This window comes from Ahaetulla prasina, chromosome 2 (assembly GCF_028640845.1).
Source record: "Ahaetulla prasina isolate Xishuangbanna chromosome 2, ASM2864084v1, whole genome shotgun sequence".
Lineage (NCBI taxonomy): Eukaryota > Metazoa > Chordata > Lepidosauria > Squamata > Colubridae > Ahaetulla > Ahaetulla prasina.
Window position 1 is genome coordinate 201,691,875 of NC_080540.1, and position 18,410 is coordinate 201,710,284.

The 18,410-nt window shown below is 39.2% G+C and overlaps 2 protein-coding genes across 6 annotated transcripts in view; one reads left to right on the plus strand and one right to left on the minus strand.

Moving 5' to 3' along the window:
- The window catches only part of LOC131191397 (protein regulator of cytokinesis 1-like), a 33,090-nt gene extending 19,598 nt beyond the window's left edge, over window positions 1–13,492 (minus strand). For 2 of the 4 annotated variants that reach the window (XM_058169478.1, XM_058169476.1), the window contains exons 1-8: window positions 10,281–10,438; window positions 7,801–7,933; window positions 5,429–5,551; window positions 3,329–3,562; window positions 2,316–2,492; window positions 1,286–1,438; window positions 1,035–1,182; window positions 381–517 (exon numbers count right to left, since the gene is read on the minus strand). In XM_058169478.1, coding sequence (XP_058025461.1) covers window positions 381–517; window positions 1,035–1,182; window positions 1,286–1,438; window positions 2,316–2,492; window positions 3,329–3,562; window positions 5,429–5,551; window positions 7,801–7,933; window positions 10,281–10,303 — 1,128 coding nt within the window. In that variant the 5' untranslated portion in view covers window positions 10,304–10,438. Of the gene's footprint in view, window positions 1–380; window positions 518–1,034; window positions 1,183–1,285; window positions 1,439–2,315; window positions 2,493–3,328; window positions 3,563–5,428; window positions 5,552–7,800; window positions 7,934–10,280; window positions 10,439–13,201 lie in introns of those variants that run through there. The other 2 variants (XM_058169477.1, XM_058169480.1) reach the window with 2 other exon arrangements.
- IDUA (alpha-L-iduronidase) overlaps window positions 11,874–18,410 on the plus strand; it is a 65,132-nt gene continuing 58,595 nt past the window's right edge. For both annotated transcript variants that reach the window (XR_009153491.1, XM_058169475.1), the window contains exons 1-2: window positions 11,874–12,662; window positions 15,809–15,949. Coding sequence is in view for 1 of the 2 variants with exons in the window: in XM_058169475.1 (XP_058025458.1) it covers window positions 12,520–12,662; window positions 15,809–15,949 (284 nt within the window). In the remaining variant the exon portion in view is untranslated. The remainder of the gene's footprint in view (window positions 12,663–15,808; window positions 15,950–18,410) is intronic.

Consider the following 18,410-nt stretch of genomic DNA (forward strand, 5'->3'; position numbering starts at 1 on the left):
TTCTCTCAGTCTATTAAAATTTGCAGTTATAAAGAATAAAATCAATAAATGGATACTGAAATCAGCTTAATTGATCGTGGCAAAAAGCCTATTATTTTTTTATCACAAATTTTATCATTGCCGATACAACATCCTTTTTCTAGCATCTACATTTAAAAACCAAATAATTTTCTTCTCATTCATCTTACTGGGTTGGAATTCTCCAAATCTGTTCTTTCTGGGGACAATGGGGTGATATTATAACCCTTCTGGAAAATACCAGCACCAGGCAAATAACGCTGTTTTAACTCATATCAGAAATTAGGATTTGCTGTAAAAAAATTAAAAATAATAAATTATTCCAGGCAATTAAAAAGACAGTAAGTTTGAAGAGCATCTACCTCCAATTCAATGAAGTCATCCAGAATGGCCTCCCATTTATGAACACTGTCATAAAGATACTTGGCTTCCTCATAAATCATTTTTATTTTGAACAGTTCTTCATCATGATGATTCAATAATTCTTCTGAGAAATTGTCTATATGAATCAAAAACTTTCATTAAACATAGCAAAAAAAAAAAATAAAGATGCAAAACACATTCATTGTTACTGAACCCAGAAAACTTTTAAACATTTATCCCACTATTCCAATAAACAATAGATAGTTTTTGGGTTGCGTTCAAAGTTATAACACTTCTGAAAGAAGACGACTTATAACCAGTGCTCAGAGTTCTGGATGTTGTAGCATTCCCAGATACATATTTGTGATCTGGGTACTTTATGCCACCGCAGCTAGCTGCAAACATCATGATTTTGTATGTTTCCTGCCAACTTCCCACAAGTCAATGGGGAAGCCAACAGGAAATTTACAGTTGCTCCCACTACTTTTTCACCAATCCTTTGTAGCTCCTGCCCAAAGCAAGCCTCCCATATGCCATTTTCTCTCTTTTGCATGACAAAAAGCACTTATTTGCTTTCAAGCATAGGACTTCTCATGTATAAAGCGAATAATGATTACATTTTGAATATATAAACATATGCTACAGTGAATTACCATCATAAAAGGGCTGAAACGCAGCTTTTTGTTCATCAGAATAAAAGCATTTCTGCCAATAGCTTTCAAGATCTTGCCTGACTTTCAAAATTATTTCTTTAACTTTCTCCTTCTTCATCTCTTCCAGTGTTTGTAATTCTTCTTCCCACTAATGAAAATAAAATGAAACCATTAATTGTGATGGTTACAAAATATATTTCACCTACTATATTCATGTTAGTAACGGAGAGAGAGGTCAAATTTCCCCTTACCATATTCGTGGCTTCAGAGATGGAACACTGGCTGGCCATTTCCGTGAACTGTTCTTGCTTTTCTTGTGGCCACTGAAGCCTGTCCCATAGAAGTTGAACTTGTTTCCTCAGGAGGTCCTTGGTGGCCATCAGAGATTCCTTCTTCTTCTGCAACTAAAGAGGCACACTCAAATAAGTACATGTAAGAAGGTTATCTAAAGAACGGAGAACAAGAGTTTGGTCTAGAAACTCTTGTTTCTAGAGAGTGTGAATTCTAATCCCACCTTAGTCATAAAAGTCAGCTGGGTGACTTTGGGCCAGTCGTCTCTCTCAGCCCAACTTACTTTGCAGAATTGTTGTTGTGTGGAAAATATAAGGAGGCAGATGTGTTGGATATGTTCACAGCTTGAGTTATTTGTAAAAATAATAAAGATGGGGTACAAATAAATAAATAAATAAAAACTAAGGCAAGTGAACTGTGCTTCTCTGTAAATAATAGCCTAAAAGGAAAAGCAAGTCAGATCCAACATAGAACCCAGGTCGACTAGGTAAGTCAATATATTTAGGAGTCAATAGGAAACAAGACGCTCAGTTTCTGTGCTTGTTTGCCCAGTGAAGAATAATGGTTGATACTGTAATATAATCTCTTTCTCTGTATGTAAACATACATGCATGCCTGTTCAAAAGTTGTAAAAATACAGTAACTAAAATGCTATTAAATAGCTTTTAATCATCTTAACCTTGTCCATCATTTGCAAACACTGCTGATATTAAGATCCAAAACATGAGTCTGAACTAAAGAAAACACATATTAATTAAAATTTGACTTATTATCATCCTTCCCACCAGGCCTTAAGTTTTATAATGTTAGACAGTAGACAGATAACACACATGCTATAAATGCTATGAATCTGCACCAAGAAAAGTTGAGATGCTTTCATTTTGGAGCCTTGATTTTTATGCAGTATAACTTTAAACAATATTGTGAGTTAATAGTTCCAAGTAATCAATTCATTCATAGGAATAGAATCTTTTATACAAGAAGCCCAACCTGATGGATAAGCTGTTGGAGATCTTCAAGATACTTTTTTGTAAGACAAATATATCCTTCTTCTTCATCGTCACATAACATATTATTTTCCAGTGATCCATCGGGTGTGTGCCCAATTTCTTTACTATATAGTCTGATTTCTCTTCTTAGTTTATGAAACTCTTCTAACCTTTGTTCCTGTTCAAATAACTCAAATAGTTCAAATGTATCAAAGAGCTTATTTTATTCAATTATTATACAGTTTAGAATCTGCCAACTTGCAATATCACAGAAGAAATAAAAAACAGTATTAATAAGAAAAAAACATGATAACAAATACAAGAACGAACACGATGGACAGGGACTATAGCAGAGAAGACATGCTTCCTGGCTCTTAAAAGATAATTTGATTGATTGATTAAAAGTGCCTGGAACATGCCAGTCCTGTTGGCTCATATAAACAAGGCCATGGAATACCATGGAAGATAGACAGTCCCCTTAAAACATGGCTGTTCAACAAACTTGGGGATCTCATGCCAACAGTGACTCCATGCATTGACTGCATCATGCATAATATTCTAATGTATTCTGTCATCACAAAACAAACACGTATTTCTTTTACATGGTTTTTGTATACTGTTTCAACTGTTGATTTTATTGTAAGCTGCCCACCTGTGTGGGATGGGTGGCCATATAAATTTGATAAATAAATCACTTATAGTCCAGCTGGGGAGCTACCACCCTGAAGAAAACTGTCCCCACAATAGGGTAACAAGGGGATATTAACTGACTTTCCATCAATCATAAAATAGAATCTCTGCATATTTGTCCATTTCATTCTTAATTTGATTGCAAATTTTTTGCATAAATTGGGATGAAAGTGTATCAGGCAGCTTTATAGGATTTTCATTGCACATGGGATGCAGAACAGAGATATCTCATAATGCTCATTCTTTTTTGCTCAAGAAACATTTAGCTTATTTTTTACTGCAATGTCTGACTTGCTAATGAAGGGATATAAATCAGTAACATACCTTTACTTTCAGAAGATCTGTTACATGTTCTTTTATTTCTTCCAGCTGTGTGCTATTCGGAATAGTGCCAGTAGGGATGTAGTAAGGGGCTACACAAAGCTCTGTACATAATGCCTGATCGTCTCGCTGTAGCTGTGTCAACTTCTCCAGCCTCTCCTGTTTTTCTTTGATAGCACTATCTAAAGCCAGACGATATTCCTTCTCTAATTGAAGGATAGTTAACCCATCATCAACCTGTAGTTATACAGCAAATATATATATTTAGCACTTCTGTTAGTGACCTCTAGCCAATTACCTGCTTATTTTACTAGATCTAGTATAGCAAACTCCATGTTCCATCATTACAATTAGACCTTGGAGACACACCTTCTCTATGGCTACCTCCAAACTGTGAAATAATATCAGTCCACATGGCCTTGATCCTGTGGTTATAAGGGAAAGCCTTAAAACATGGCTCTTTCAGCAGACCAATGGAAGATTTGTAACCCTATGCCCATGATGGCGAACCTATGGCACATATGCCAGAGGTGGCATGCAGAGCCTTCTCTGTGGGCACACATGATGTTACCAGCTGCTCTTCTGGTTTCCAGTGCACCGGCCAGCTGGTCTTCGCAGGTGCTGGAAAACGGCCCAAAAAATGGCCAAAAAACTGGCGGTTTTCAGGCCAGAAACAGCCAAAAACCAGGCATGCGTGCACCAGCCAGCTGGTCTTCAGGTTTCCGGTGCTCTGGCGCATGTGAAGACCAGCTGGCCGATGCACATGCTGGAAACCTGAAGACCAGTTGGCCAGCGTGTGCATGCGAACCAGCCAGCTGGTGTTCGAGTTTGTGGTGCTCCAGTGTGTGCACATACACCCGTATTCCAGTTTGGGCACTTGGTGCCAAAAAGGTTCACCATCACAGTCCTATACAAATGTTGGCATTTTACAATTTGGTTCTTGGTATTTTCTCCCCCAATATAGGTAGCTAGGTGTATATTCCAAAGGTGAGGCTGCAATGGTTATTGATTATTTTTGCTAACTACCTTCCTACAAGAGTGATTTTGGGGCTTGCTTTATGTTGCCTGCTGAGTCTTGTTTATGAAATCAGGGTCTATAGGCTAACCCCCCCCCTCAAATTATTCAAATAGCAGAACATCTCTGAGGAGTTACAGAGCAAGAAATATCTGGTTCTAAAGAGGTGCTGGGAGATGCAAGAGGCCTCCTGCTTACCATGGAACTCCAGTTTATGGAAGAAAAGAACAATAGGAAACAGTTTACAAGCTCTTTAGCCAATGAACAATTGAACAGTCAACTGAAATAAGCTTATTATTCTCCCCTTTGCTGAGAAATAGACCATTTCCCCCAGTTTGCTTCAAAAAGTAAGAAATCCCTCAGATAATTCCTGCCCCCATTTCATAATTTTCAGTCCGTCATCAAGCTGCATTCAATTTAATTTACTGTTATTTGTTTTTTAAATAGTCATCCCTAAAAAAAGATAAAAGCAATTTAGCATTTAGAAAATGATGAAATTTTTAAAAATCCTAAAACATTAGAAGTGTTAAATACTGAAATCATGAATTTGAATATTAATTTGTATTCCAATTTAAAAAATCCATTAGAATATGAAATTTAGGAGATTAAGAGGCAGGCTGGGTGAACGGGTAATTTTTAAATTTTCTGCAAAGTCTTTATAATAAAGACCAACTTAATTTCTAACAGATTCCATTTCAGACTTTGGATGCCCCTACCAAGAAAATTACGGTACAAAACTGGCATTTGGGCATTTCCTTGAGGTACCCCAATAAAAAGCAATCAAAACCTGCACTTTGTGTCTGGCGCCCTTCATTGGCCTCGGCACCAGGCTCAGACCCAAATTGGGGACAACAAAACTACTAGAAACAAACACTGGACATTCTCAAATCATGTGTCATATATTGGATAAAATTCTATTTTTCATAATACACAGATTCCATGTATTCTATCACAGATGGTGAAATACAAATGAAAGGATATATACAGAATTGTGCTAAAATGAAATTATAAATAGAAGTCATTTATGGCAGCTTAATATCACTTTAGTTTTGTGTTCTCGGAACAATTAGCAGCTAAAAAGAACTTACCTTGTAAGGGTCCAGACCAAGTTGATATCTGAGTACATTCAGCTGTTTTTTCTGAATTTCGATGTCTTTTTCTATTTTTTCTTTTAAGTGGCTTTCTTCATCAATCATTTCGTTCAACAGTGCCTGTCCAGAAACCCACCCATCCCAATAAAACATGTCAGCATAGCTTTCCAAGCGATCTGTTGAACTGCTTATTTGATCAGAATCCATAGCTAAAATAAAGCCTATATCCATTAGCCCAGGATTTGATATGTGTCCAGGGGCAGTCAAAAAAGGTATCCTATTGTTGTCAATCAAGGCTTTTATTCATGAATGGAATGAAAAGATTTTTTCTGACTCGCTTTCCCCTGTATCCCTCATGCCATTTCCCACATGGTTTTAATGAAAAAAAATGTGATGCATGAGAACAAAACAGAGAATAGTTAAAACTGATCCTATTTTCCTGCTACAAACCAAATGTTGCAATCAGAGGCATACATCTGGAAAATAAAATAGAATAGAATAGAATAGAATAGAATAGAATTTTATTGGCCAAGTGTGATTGGACACACAAGGAATTTGTCTTGGTGCATATGCTCTCAGTGTACATAAAAGAAAAGATACGTTCATCAAGGTACAACATTTACAACACAATTGATGATCAATATATCAATATAAATCATAAGGATTGCCAGCAACAAGTTATAGTCATACAGTCATAAGTGGAAAGAGATTGGTGATGGGAACTATGAAACGATTAATAGTAGTGCAGATTCAGTAAATAGTCTGACAGTGTTGAGGGAATTATTTGTTTAGCAGAGTGATGGCCTTCGGGAAAAAACTGTTCTTGTGTCTAGTTGTTCTGGTGTGCAGTGCTCTATAGCGTCGTTTTGAGGGTAGGAGTTGAAACAGTTTATGTCCAGGATGCGAGGGATCTGCAAAATGACTGCTTACTAAAAAGTAAAAAAGCAAGTACCAGTAATTGATAAGTAGGCTTTTAATTTATAATACTTTGATCTAAATTATATTAAAGTGGCAGTTGCTCAGAGACAGGTTGATACTTGCATTAACTGACTGATTTTAAAGATAAACACCTCTTCCCTTGAGCAATCTATATTGCAGGAGAAAAAAGTACCGTACTGTTCCAGATGCTTTTAAACTTTCTTGTATGGTTAGAGATATAATGGACTTAATGCATCTTTCAAAGGCCAGCTTTCCAGGCTTTTAAGTAGCTGTCCTAAGCACATCAATGTTTTTCACACATTTCCAAAGAGGATAATATAGTCAAACAAGTGAATTTTACTTGAAGCACAATATACCTTAGAGTAACAAACCCCCTCACCAAAAATCTCAAGGTTTTACAAAAAAAAATGCTATTTTTATTTGAATATAGCATCAAACCTTTACAAATATATTTTCCATAAAAATTGCAAAGAGCTTCTTTGCACAGAAATTCTCAATGAAAAAAGGAATGGGAGAAAAATAGAGCGTTTGATAAGATGCCCCTACTCCAGTTTGCTGTATTTCAAAGAATTCAGGCACCATTCTATTTCTTATATTTTTTCCTATGATCTTCCCATCAAGTAGTTTTTCTTTTCTAATTTCAAAATCTCTGAAAAACCTAAATTTTTATCATCAGAAGGATAGGATTATGCAGAATAGTCTGCTCTCCAAGCATGTCATACATTTCAGAAACTTTATGTCGCATTGTCCACATACTTTTCACAGCTTTTATGAGTTGTTTGTCTGAGTCAGTAACTTTGCATATTTGAGGCCTCAAAGTACTGCAATTGCCATGTTCTACTGATGTTGTGACATTTCCAGGTATGTGGGGTGAAATCATATTGGACTTTGGGAGGAGCATTTTGGAAATGGATTTTAAATTTACAGAACGACTGTATTTAAAACTTATTGTGCAAAAATGGTTATTTTGGGATAATCATAAATTATTCTGATCATAGGCAGACTGCCTGTAACCTAACCCCCTACTGTACTTCAATGAAACCAGAATTTCTAATGGAGCAACAAATAGATAGAAATATAGGAATAGAGAATAATAGAAGAGAATAGAGAAGAAAAGAGAGAAGAAAAGAGTCGAGTCAAAATGAATCTGGAAGGGACCTTGAAGTTCTTCTAATCCAGCCCCCTGCTCAAGTAAGAGAACCCATACCATTTCAGACAAGTGACTGTCCCTTCTTACCCGTCTCTCTTTGATTAGTTTCCAACCATTGTTTCTTAACCTGCCCTCTGGTGCTTTGTTGCCCAATATTACATCACACAACAAAATACAATTTCCCTACAAAATGGGTACTGGGAATTGGTACTGGGTGTTTCATGCAATCCAATGTCACATAAGACACTTTACATTTTAAGGCTGTCACCCTGATCCATACCTCAATGTGGGACTTTGCAGCCTGCATGCGTTCAAGCTGCAGCTCTTTGCTAATTCCCATTGCATTCCACAAATCTAGTAGTCTTCCCAGAGCTTGATTCACACTATTAACCAGGGAAGAAGCCAACATTTCACTGAAAAAGAAAAGAGTAATTTCAACGCCATGATGACACTTAATGCAAGCATTGCCCTTGCGCCCATAGCTGCTTTGTGAAAAGACAACTAGACTTTGTTTTTCCTTGAAGACATTTTGCTTCTCATCCAAGAAGCTTCTTCAGTTCTGCTTGCTACGTCAGAATTCTCAATTACATCACCTTGATATTAATATTGTATATCCACGTAATACATTAATACTTTTTTTTAAACAAAAAATGTCAAAGATTGAACTTCACCTCTAATCTGGTGACCATGAAGTGATCTGGACACCCTGGAAAGAACAAGAAGCCAAGGACAAACTTGGCTTCTAATTTGTTAAGAGAGTCCCTAATCTTTAGAAGAAACTTAATGCCGTTCATGTATCTCTGCTGTGCACATGTATACTGTCGGGGCTATTCTTGAGAGAATAGCCCCGACAATATACATGTGCACCCTCTTTTTCTAAAAATAGCTAACATGCCCCTAGACTTCAGGTTCTTGTTGTGCCCTTGTAGTGTTGATTTCTGATAAGTGCTTGGACAAATCCCTGCAGTTTTCTTGGCAAGTTTGCCACTGCCTCCTCCTTAGGGCTGAGAGAAAGTAATTACTGTAGCCCAAAGTCACCCAGCTGGTTCAATAACCCTATACCAGGGGTGGGCAACCTTAAACACTCAAAGAACCACTTGGACCCCTTTTCTACAGAAAAACACACACACACACACACAGGGAGCCCCAAAACCTGGGTGGGCGTGGCCAGCTCGATGTCACTCACTTCCACCCAGTCACATGACCACCTAGCCACAAAACTATGTCTTCTCTCTCTCCTGTGTGTCTCTCTCCCTCTTCCCCCCCCCACTCTCTCTCTGTATGTGTGTGTCTCTCCCCCCCCCCCGCTCCCTTCGGGTGACCGTCCTTCTCCTCCTCCCCCACCCCCGTCGTCTCGTAATTCCCTGGCTGGCTGTGGCTGAGCTGGGAGAATTCCCACGCGCAGGGAGATTCCAGCCTGAAGTGGCAGGAAGTTAAGGCTGCCTTATGTGCAAATGTGGTTCGAAGGCAGGTACAGGGCAGCTTCGCTCCTGCACTCTCCTGTGACCCCCTTTCCCCCTCCTCCTCTCAGGACGCCCGGGCCAGCTATGGTTGAGCCAGGAGCATGTGCACGCGCGGGGAGACCCTCCTCAAGCTCAGGAAAGACGCCCGAGGGGGGGGGCAGCGGCTCGCTTAAGGAGGGTTTCTCTGCGCTTGTAAACGAGAGGATGGCGGGGGGGGGGGGAGAGCGCGCAGGAGCGAAGCTGCCCTGTACCTGTTTTCACGCCACATTTACGCGTAAGGCAGCCTTCGCTTCCTGCAGCTTCGGGCCGGAGTCCAAAAAAGAAATGAGAGGGGTGGGGCAAACCAGTGATGGGACAGGGAGCCGCGGAAGAGGGTCCAAAGAGCCACTTGTGCTGTCCGCAGATTGCCGACCCCTCCCCTATACCAAACTGGCTCTCCAAAACTTCGTTATTAGAGGTACAAAAGTACAATAAAATGTAACACCTAATCAAAAAGAGGTTTAAAAGGATACAAGTCCTTCAGTGATTGAGAAGGCTACAAATTTCATTGAATACAAAAATATATATATATATAAAAAAATTATCCCAGATTTCCACTCAACGATAAATCTCAGTGGAAAACACCAGATGCTTAATAACAAAAGATAAATTACATACTGTAATGCTTTTAAGTGTTCAGAAGCTTCCCCCCCCCTCCACCTTTTGAAACAAAGGTGTAAAATTAGCCAGTATTATTGTCCTCATAATATGCAAGAGGAGATGGACGGAGAAGTCCCAGGACATCTTTCCGAAAGCAACCTGACGACTTTATGTAGCTTAAAGACCCACAATCGATATATCAGGATAAAGACATCCTGGAATCCGGTTTGAGACCTGGGACTCCATGGACACGCCCCATGCTGTTTTGTTGTTTTGGCAGCCAAATATAAGTGGTTAACCACTGCATTCTTTTTTTTTCTAAATTTCCCTGTCCATCATTTCCCTTTTTTTCTAAATTTCCCAGTCCGTAGCCCTGGTCTTTCGGCGTGAATGGTAACCAAGCCCAATCAATACAAAGCTTCACTGCTTAGCTGACAAAAGATGTCAAACCCTATTGCGACATATCGAGCCTCCTTCAAACCTTCCGTTGCTTCCAAGGCGGCTTTTTACGAAGGGGAGCGGCTTCAAAGGGACCACATCAAAGGCACCACTCCCTCCCAAAGGAGCCGTGAGTCCGTCTAACCGCTCAGCGCTCCAGAGGCAGATCCCGTTTCACTTCCCACCAACCTGGCTTCAGAAAACGCCCTCATCCTCTTACCTTTCCCGCGGACGTTTCTCCATGTGGAGTCTAGAGACGGCCGTTGCCGCCGTTCCCACTGCAAGTAAAATCCGAACCGTATGAATTCGGATATCAAGACCCAAAGAAGCAGCAGCCGCCGCCGCCGCCGCCGCCGCCGCCAAAATTCAAACTCGAGAGAAAAATTCAATCGAACGCTAGTCTGGGCCGGGGGCGATTTATGATTGGTCCATCGCATGGGTACGTTATTTCCGGCACTGCCAAAGAAGCCAATCAACGGGAAGAAAAGAAAATGAGGCGTGGCGCTCGCTCGCCTTTAATAGAAACTTCCACCGTTGGGTTTCGCATGAGATGATTGGTCGCCAGGCTGGGAAGGAACCGACGGCTTTGGCCAATTTAAAAAAAAAAAAGCCAGAGGAGAAAGGAAGCTCTATAACAGGGGTCTCCAACCTTGGCAACATTAACAGAACAGAACAGAACAGAACAGAACAATAGAATAGAATAGAATTTTTTTTTTTTTATTGGCCAAGTGTGATTGGACACACAAGGAATTTGTCTTGGTGCATATGCTCTCAGTGTACATAAAAGAAAAGATACCTTCATCAAGGTACAACATTTACAACACAATGATGGTCAACATATCAATATAAATCATAAGGATTACCAGCAACAAAGTTACAGTCATACAGTCATAAGTGGGAGGAGATGGGTGATGGGAACGATGAGAAGATTAATAGTAGTGCAGATTCAGTAAATAGTTTGACAGTGTTGAGGGAATTATTTGTTTAGCAGAGTGATGGCATTCGGGAAAAAAACTGTTCTTGTGTCTAGTTGTTCTGGTGTGCAGTGCTCTATAGCATCGTTTTGAGGGTAGGAGTTGAAACAGTTTATGTCCAGGATGTGAGGGATCTGTAAATATTTTCATGACCCTCTTCTTGATTCGTGCAGTATACAGGCCCTCAATGAAAGGCAGGTTGGTAGCAATTATTTTTTCTGAAGTTCTAATTATCCTCTGAAGTCTGTATCTTTCTTGAACCAGACAGTTATAGAGGTGCAAATGACAGACTCGATAATTCCTCTGTAGAATTAATTTTGTATTATTATTATTATTATTATTATTATTATTATTATTATTATTATTATTATTATTATTATTATTATTATTATTATTATGATGAAATTTATTAATACTTGTGGACTTCAACTCCCAGAATTCCTCAGCCAGCTTGACAAATCTTAAAGTTGCCAAGGTTGGAGACCCCTGGTCTGTAATTAAAAAGTAGGGCGGATTTATTTATTTATTTATTTATTTTATTCAATTTTTATACCGCCCTTCTCCCGAAGGACTCAGGGCGGTGCACAGCCAAGTAAAAAATCACAGTATCAATATTAAAAGAGATTAAAACCAACATATTATAAAGTGGCCAGATTTAAAACGAATTAAAATATTAAAATATGAATAACCCACTAAAATTTTAACCCAATAAAATTGAGGATTGAGGAAAGTTTATAGAATTTCATTTTAACTTCATTCGGCTGTATGGAATAGTTGCGGTCTTGGCTAGTCCAGTGCCTCTCTGAAGACATACTCAGGAAGGCTGCTTCGGATCAATCGATCCCATTGACGCCAATGGAACCTACTCGCTAGTAGATGGTTTTCTCGAAGATGAATCTTGTTTTGTCCAGAATCGCTCTTACAGCGGTTATAAATACAAAATCCCATTGCATATAGGATTAACAACTGATCGCAGTTTGAAAAGGATGTGTACCTTGGGTGGGTTCCAAATTTTTTACTACCGGTTCTGTGGGTGTGGCTTATTTTGTGGGTGTGGCTTCTTGCTCATGTGGCTGGGTGGGCGTGCTATTTATTTATTTATTTAAGGCAACGCCATCCAACCAGGTTTTAGCTTAGCATCGGATGGAAACCATTCGTTAGCTTTTTGGGCAACATGCGATCTGGCTAGGAGGAAAAGCAGGAAGTAAAAATAGAGGATACGACCATATTTTGTAAAGGGGGGTATTAGCAAAAATATGGTGACAGCAACTATGGAATAAAACAGGAGGCAGTGATATCTCCAATGTCAATTTTCTCATGAAATCTACTCCCTATATTAGCGAAGAAATTGTGTAGTAAAGCTTGATAAAATAGCTAACGACGATTTGGATATCAACTTGCTCCCCCCGTTTGAAGAATAGAGTGTGCCGGATAGTGGTGTCAAGCGCAGCTGGAAAGGCGGGGGAATTTCAGATCCGTTGCGCTATGAAGTCGGATAAAACATGGAGTTTTGCGGAGTTATTGAGCCTAATCCTAATGAAAGCGATTGTGGGGTCTGTCCATATAAACGTGGATCTCTCACGCCCTACAGGCGAGTTGAGGCATTTTTGGAAGAGCACGGGATATTGGTAAGAAATGACGGGTTGTTTATGCGGCGAAGTCATGAGGTTTGCAGTTTGAAATCAGCAAATTGAAGACAGATTGTTTAAATATTTAGTTAACTTCGCAGAGTCAAGGTTTTCCCTTACCTCCTTTTTTACAGTACAAAAGTAAGATAAAGCAAAGGCAATCAAAATAAGCATTCCCCTTTCTGATACATATCAATGATTTTTCAAGATTGGTTTCTGATACGTATTTTTATGCGAATGCCTTCGTTATTTGTAAAGAGAATCTGCTCAAAGTGAGATTTAATAGTTTCCTTTAGCCCTGAAGTTAGGTTGCAATTCTAAACACGTTATAGCACAACATAGCACACAATATATAAAGAATTATTTCTTTGAGAAAGCATTGTGGAAGAATGAGCTAGGAATTCAGACATCTCACACCATGAACCCATAGGCAAGCAATGATCTAATGCAACCTTCCCTCTTTTTGCAGTACATAAATAATATATCCTTAAAGAAAGATGGGTGGTTCAGAAATGAGAAAAATAAAAATATTGGCCTACCTAATGGTAGCAAAAAACATGAGCAGCGGGTGAAAAGTTGGAGGTTTTCAATCCGTCTCAGAATCCTTGGGGACTACCCATTGTAGCTCCCTTCAGCCTTGGGGTTGCAGTTTGGAAGGTTAATGCTGACATTTCCTAATTTCTAAGGAGATGCCCTCATTTGTGTTTTCTCTTTCCCCAATGGCAGTGTAATGTATCTGTAATGATATGTGGAAATGACCCTGCGAGATAAGAAGGGAGAGCTGGAGACTAGATCGTCAGTTTGTAAAAGAGATCTTAGCCCATAGAACAGGGTTGCGAAACCATGTCCCTTTTATGATTTGTGGATTGGCTCAGGAATTCTGGGAGTTGAAGTCCACAAGCCATAAAAGGGCCATAGTTCCCCACCTCTGCCATAGAAGGAGGAGAAGGCATGGGAAAAGTTTCAGAAAGGACTTTCCATAGTTTTTGGGAGAAAAAAGGGAAAGGATGGGAGAAATAATTTCAGTTTTGCAGGATTCTGTTAATAGAAACTTACAAGAAAAATAGAGCTACCGGAAATATTGATATTTGTGCTTCTTATCGGAACTACCTCATAGGGCTAACGGTATGAGAGGAGAGTTCCACAATCCTTGCATGCTGCTGGCAAATAAAAGAGGAAACAAATCCTATAGCTCCATCTCCTGCCCCTGTAGAGTTTAGGACACATGTCCAGAGCCTCCTTTTTAAACTGGTTTTCTGCTGCACTCTAGAGTTCCAGAAGAGGTCATGACAGGGGAAAAAAATAAAATATTTTTTAATCTTTACCTGCTGTGCAATGCTGGATCATAGTGTTATTTTTATGCACTGCAATTCAGCTGCCCACCTGCCACTTTGCTGTTGCTGTCAATCAGTGGTGGGTTTCAAAAAATTTTTATTTACAGGTACTGTGGGCATGGCTTGGTGGGTGTGGCTTGGTGGGCGTGGCAGGGAAAGGATACTGTAAAATCTCCATTCCCGCCCCACTCCAGGGGAAGGTTACTGCAAAATCCCCATTTCCTCCCAATCAGCTTGGGAGGACTTGGGAGGCAGAGAATAGATGCGGGTGGGGCCATTCAGAATTTTTACTACCTGTTCTCCGAACTACTCACAATTTCCTGTACTGGTTTTCCAGAACTGATCAGAACCTGCTGAAACCCACCTCTGCTGTCAATGCTGCAAAAATGTAGATTGTGTAGATTAGAAGTGAACTGCATTGTGATAATAAAAAGGTTGAAAAAGGCTTCTCTAGGAAAACATGGCATAGGGCCGGGTTACTTACGGGACCGTCTGCTGCCTCCGAATGCCTTCCACCGGCCCGTGCGCTCTCACAGGGAGGGACTCCTCAGGGTGCCATCAGCTAGGCAGTGCCGACTGGCAACGCCCAGGGGAAGGGCCTTTTCTGTGGGGGCTCCCACCCTCTGGAACGAGCTTCCCCCAGGACTTCGTCAACTTCCTGACCTTCGGACCTTCCGCCGCGAGCTTAAGACACATCTATTTATCTGCGCAGGACTGGACTAGATTTTAAAATTTTAATTGTTTAAATTTTAGATTTGGTTTTAAATTGGGTTTTATTATTTATATGTCTATTTTAAATATTTGGCCTATTTAATAAGTTTTTTAGATTAATGTTTTACTTTGTATATTTATGTTGTTTTTATATGGCTGTACACCGCCCTGAGTCCCTAGGGAGATAGGGCGGTATAAAAGTATGAATAAATAAATAAATAAATAAATAAATAAATAAACCATTACCTTTTGTGTGAAGAAATAAACCTGTCTCACTGAAGAAAAAAAAAGAATGAACAAAATTTAGTTTGTACAAGAAAAAGATAAAGTGAGCTTGCACTGAGTAATTATCAGAGAAAATAAACATAAAAACCTTTAAAATAAAAACAAATTTGTTTCTAACTAAACTTGTTGCCTGTTCTTGCCAACTGAAGGTAAAATCTTTTGTATGCTTTTTTTTGGTATGGTTTTTGTGTTTTTGTTTTATCCTAACTTTTATTTTTTCCCCTTTTAATCAAGAGTTTGATGGAGAGATTCCCATTCCTAATTCAGCAAAAAAATTCCTTCCCTTTTCTACCTGAGTTTTCCAAACTTCCTCTCTCTAAAGTCTGCATTTGTATATGACTCAGGGTGTCAAACTGTCACTTGTACAGATGTAGATAGAAAGGATATCTATTAGGGATAGAGGTAGTTCTCAATTAACAACCACTTTTTCAGCGACCATTTGAAATTAGAACACTTCTGCGAATTTCATAACCAGAATTTCATAATCCGATTCCAACAAGTAAAGTCAGTGGGGAAGCTGGCAGACAGTCGCAAGTTACTGTCATATGCCTTTGTGGTGAACAATTATACGTGATTTTTATAACAGGTTGCGTACAGTTACATTATTTACTTTACAACTATGTTGCCTAGCAGTTGCCAGTCCAAATTGCAGTTGGTAAGTAAGAACTACCTGTGTCTTAAGTTCTACTGGCTGGTAAAAAAAACCCTCCATTTACAAGGTTATTATGTGGAGTGCTAAGATATCTGATGTGAGGAACTTTGAGCTATCAGAAGTGCTAACTATATTAAGTAATAGATTTTCCTCATTTTTTTCAGTCCTCCTCTACCACACAGCCGAGCAGATTTGTTTAATCTCAGTAAAGACCAAATAATTAATTTGGCTTATATTTCATCTGTGCCACAAAATGGTATTGAACAAATTCGAATCCATTGGCTGCTGGAACTTATTCAAGCTGAGTAAGTTAAATTCTTTACTCTCTCTCTCTCTCTCATTTGTAGTTTTTTAGGTTTGTCTAAGTCAAAGATGTCAAACTCGATTTCATTGAGGGCTGCATCAGGGTTGTGTTTGACCTTGGGGGGGATGGGGTGTGGGCGTGGCCAGCTCAACATCACTTGTGTTGGGGGCGCCTGTGATGGCCTGAGTGCTCTGCCAGCAAAAACAGGTTCCCAAGCTCCATTTTCGGCTGTGATAGCCTCTGCTAGTGAAAACTGAGCTCGGGAGGGCTGCCTGTGGCCTTCCAGAGCTCTGTTTTCACTGGCAGAGGTACCATGGGCCAGTCCTTCACTGTTTCCAGGGCGGTTCAGCGGGCCAGATCTAAGCATCTTGAGGGCCGGATCCAGCCCTCGGGCCTTGAGTTTGATACCCCTGGCCTAAATGGTCACATTTTTTCCCCTGAATTAAAGAGACAGCTTGGGAACCATTTGCTGGTTTGGACAAAAAACTAGCTTTTCAAAATAAAGATTTCTGATACCAGACGACGTTTCTTGAAATATGTTGTTGTAAGAATTCTCAGCATGCATATTCATAAGGGATCATTTAGCATATTCTAAAACATAACACCCCATTTTTCATTGGGTCTGATTGGTTATTACAAAGGCTGCCTAGAAAATACTTTGGATGGCATTTTTGCTTTAAAGGTGATTTTATGGCTGAATAATTAAGGGGTGCCCTTTGCATGTGAAATCCCTTGATTATACATGGGCATATATTTTCTTGTGGTTATAAAGTCAGAAGTTATCCAGAAGATGTCTATGTAGCTCTCAGAATATACAGTAGTTAGAAAGAGATACTTCTGTTGTTTCTGAGGAAGAACAGACTGATAGGGCTGCTCTGTGGTCACACTGTGGTTTGGCTTTGATAACAAAGCACGAAATAGTGCAAGCCAGACAGATAAAACATGTTAATTAAGATAGGAGTCCATCATTCTTGTCTAACCTTCCAATTTCCCAACCTCAGAAGGTGGGTGAGCAAGATTTGTATGTGGAGAAATGTGAGTGATGTGAGATGATTACCAGGAAGATGCTAAATGTATTTAAGCAGAGTTCAAAGAGCCCAGTAATGAGGATAGTTTCATTTGGATTTTTGTACTGAGTAGCACAAGGGAGTTGGACTCGCTGATCCATGTGGCTTCTTTGATTGTATATAATTCTGTACGGTACTTTGAATTGTTCCTGCTTCAATGGAAACTTCAGTTGGAGGAACTTAAATGTGCTCACTAGTATAAGATTGTCTGTCTGTCTATCTGTCCATCCATCCATCGATCATCTATCTATCTATCTATCTATCTATCTATCTATCTATCTATCTATCTATCTATCTATCTATCTATAAACCAGATTTGTGAATAGCAATTAGTTTCAGTAGAATTTATATACACTTGCTTCAAGAGGTAGTGAAGAACTACGTGGTCTACCCTGTCTTCTGATGGGCCCTGAATCAACAGTTTTCTTTTTTAAAAAAAATTAAATTTTCCATTTTGTGGACCTCATTTAAAGAAGCAGCTGCCTTCCAGTTCAGAGATTTTTTTTATATAGTGAGTTAAAATTGCAAGAATGTATATTAGAACTGTAATTTGAGGTGTGTGTATTATGAACCCCTGAAGAAACAATAGAAAAAATTTCCTTAAATGTATGTGATATGCACAGTGTTTTTCAGAGGAGATACCAATTCATCTATTAAAGTGGACACTTTCAATTTACTAAACTTTGTTGGCTGTCAGTTGAAGCCTCTTTGAAGACGGAGGAGTTTTTTTTTAATAAAGCAGTTGGGGATATCCATTGAGCAAAATAGAAATACTGGACAGAAACTTTGTGGTATGTGATTCAGTGATTTCCCTTTTGTACTATTGAATGGTGTTGCATATGATGTATTTTGTAAAAGTGCACAAAGGGCTTTAGTAAATACTTTATAATAAATTCTATGAAGAAAGAGAAGAAAATTGAGACCAGTAAGTAAAGCATAGTGGACAAAATGTAGAAAGAGAACTGTATAGTTTCTTCTGATCAGAGTTTAATTTCTACAAAGAGGTCCTGAAGTTGAAACCATACAGTCCGTTTTTTTTTCTTTTAAATGTTTGAGAATAGCCAGCAATAACTCATTATGCTGAGAGGCACTTATTATTGCATAAAGTATTTCAGATGGATTTCCTAGATAGTGGGTTACAAGAGAAATTTTGGAATACTTTATGTCCTGAAATTGTTGAAGGCCTGCAGATGTGGCTTGGATTTACAGGCTAAGTAGCGTCAGATTTGCTTCATACATGGATGGGAAACCATCAAGATATTTCAGAGTTAGAGCTACACTATATTCCTGCCCAGAAAACTACAATGCCATGTAGTCATCAGAAGCTGAGATTGACTGGAACAGGGGTCCCCAACCTTTTGGACCTCAGGGACCACTAAATTCATAATTTTAAAT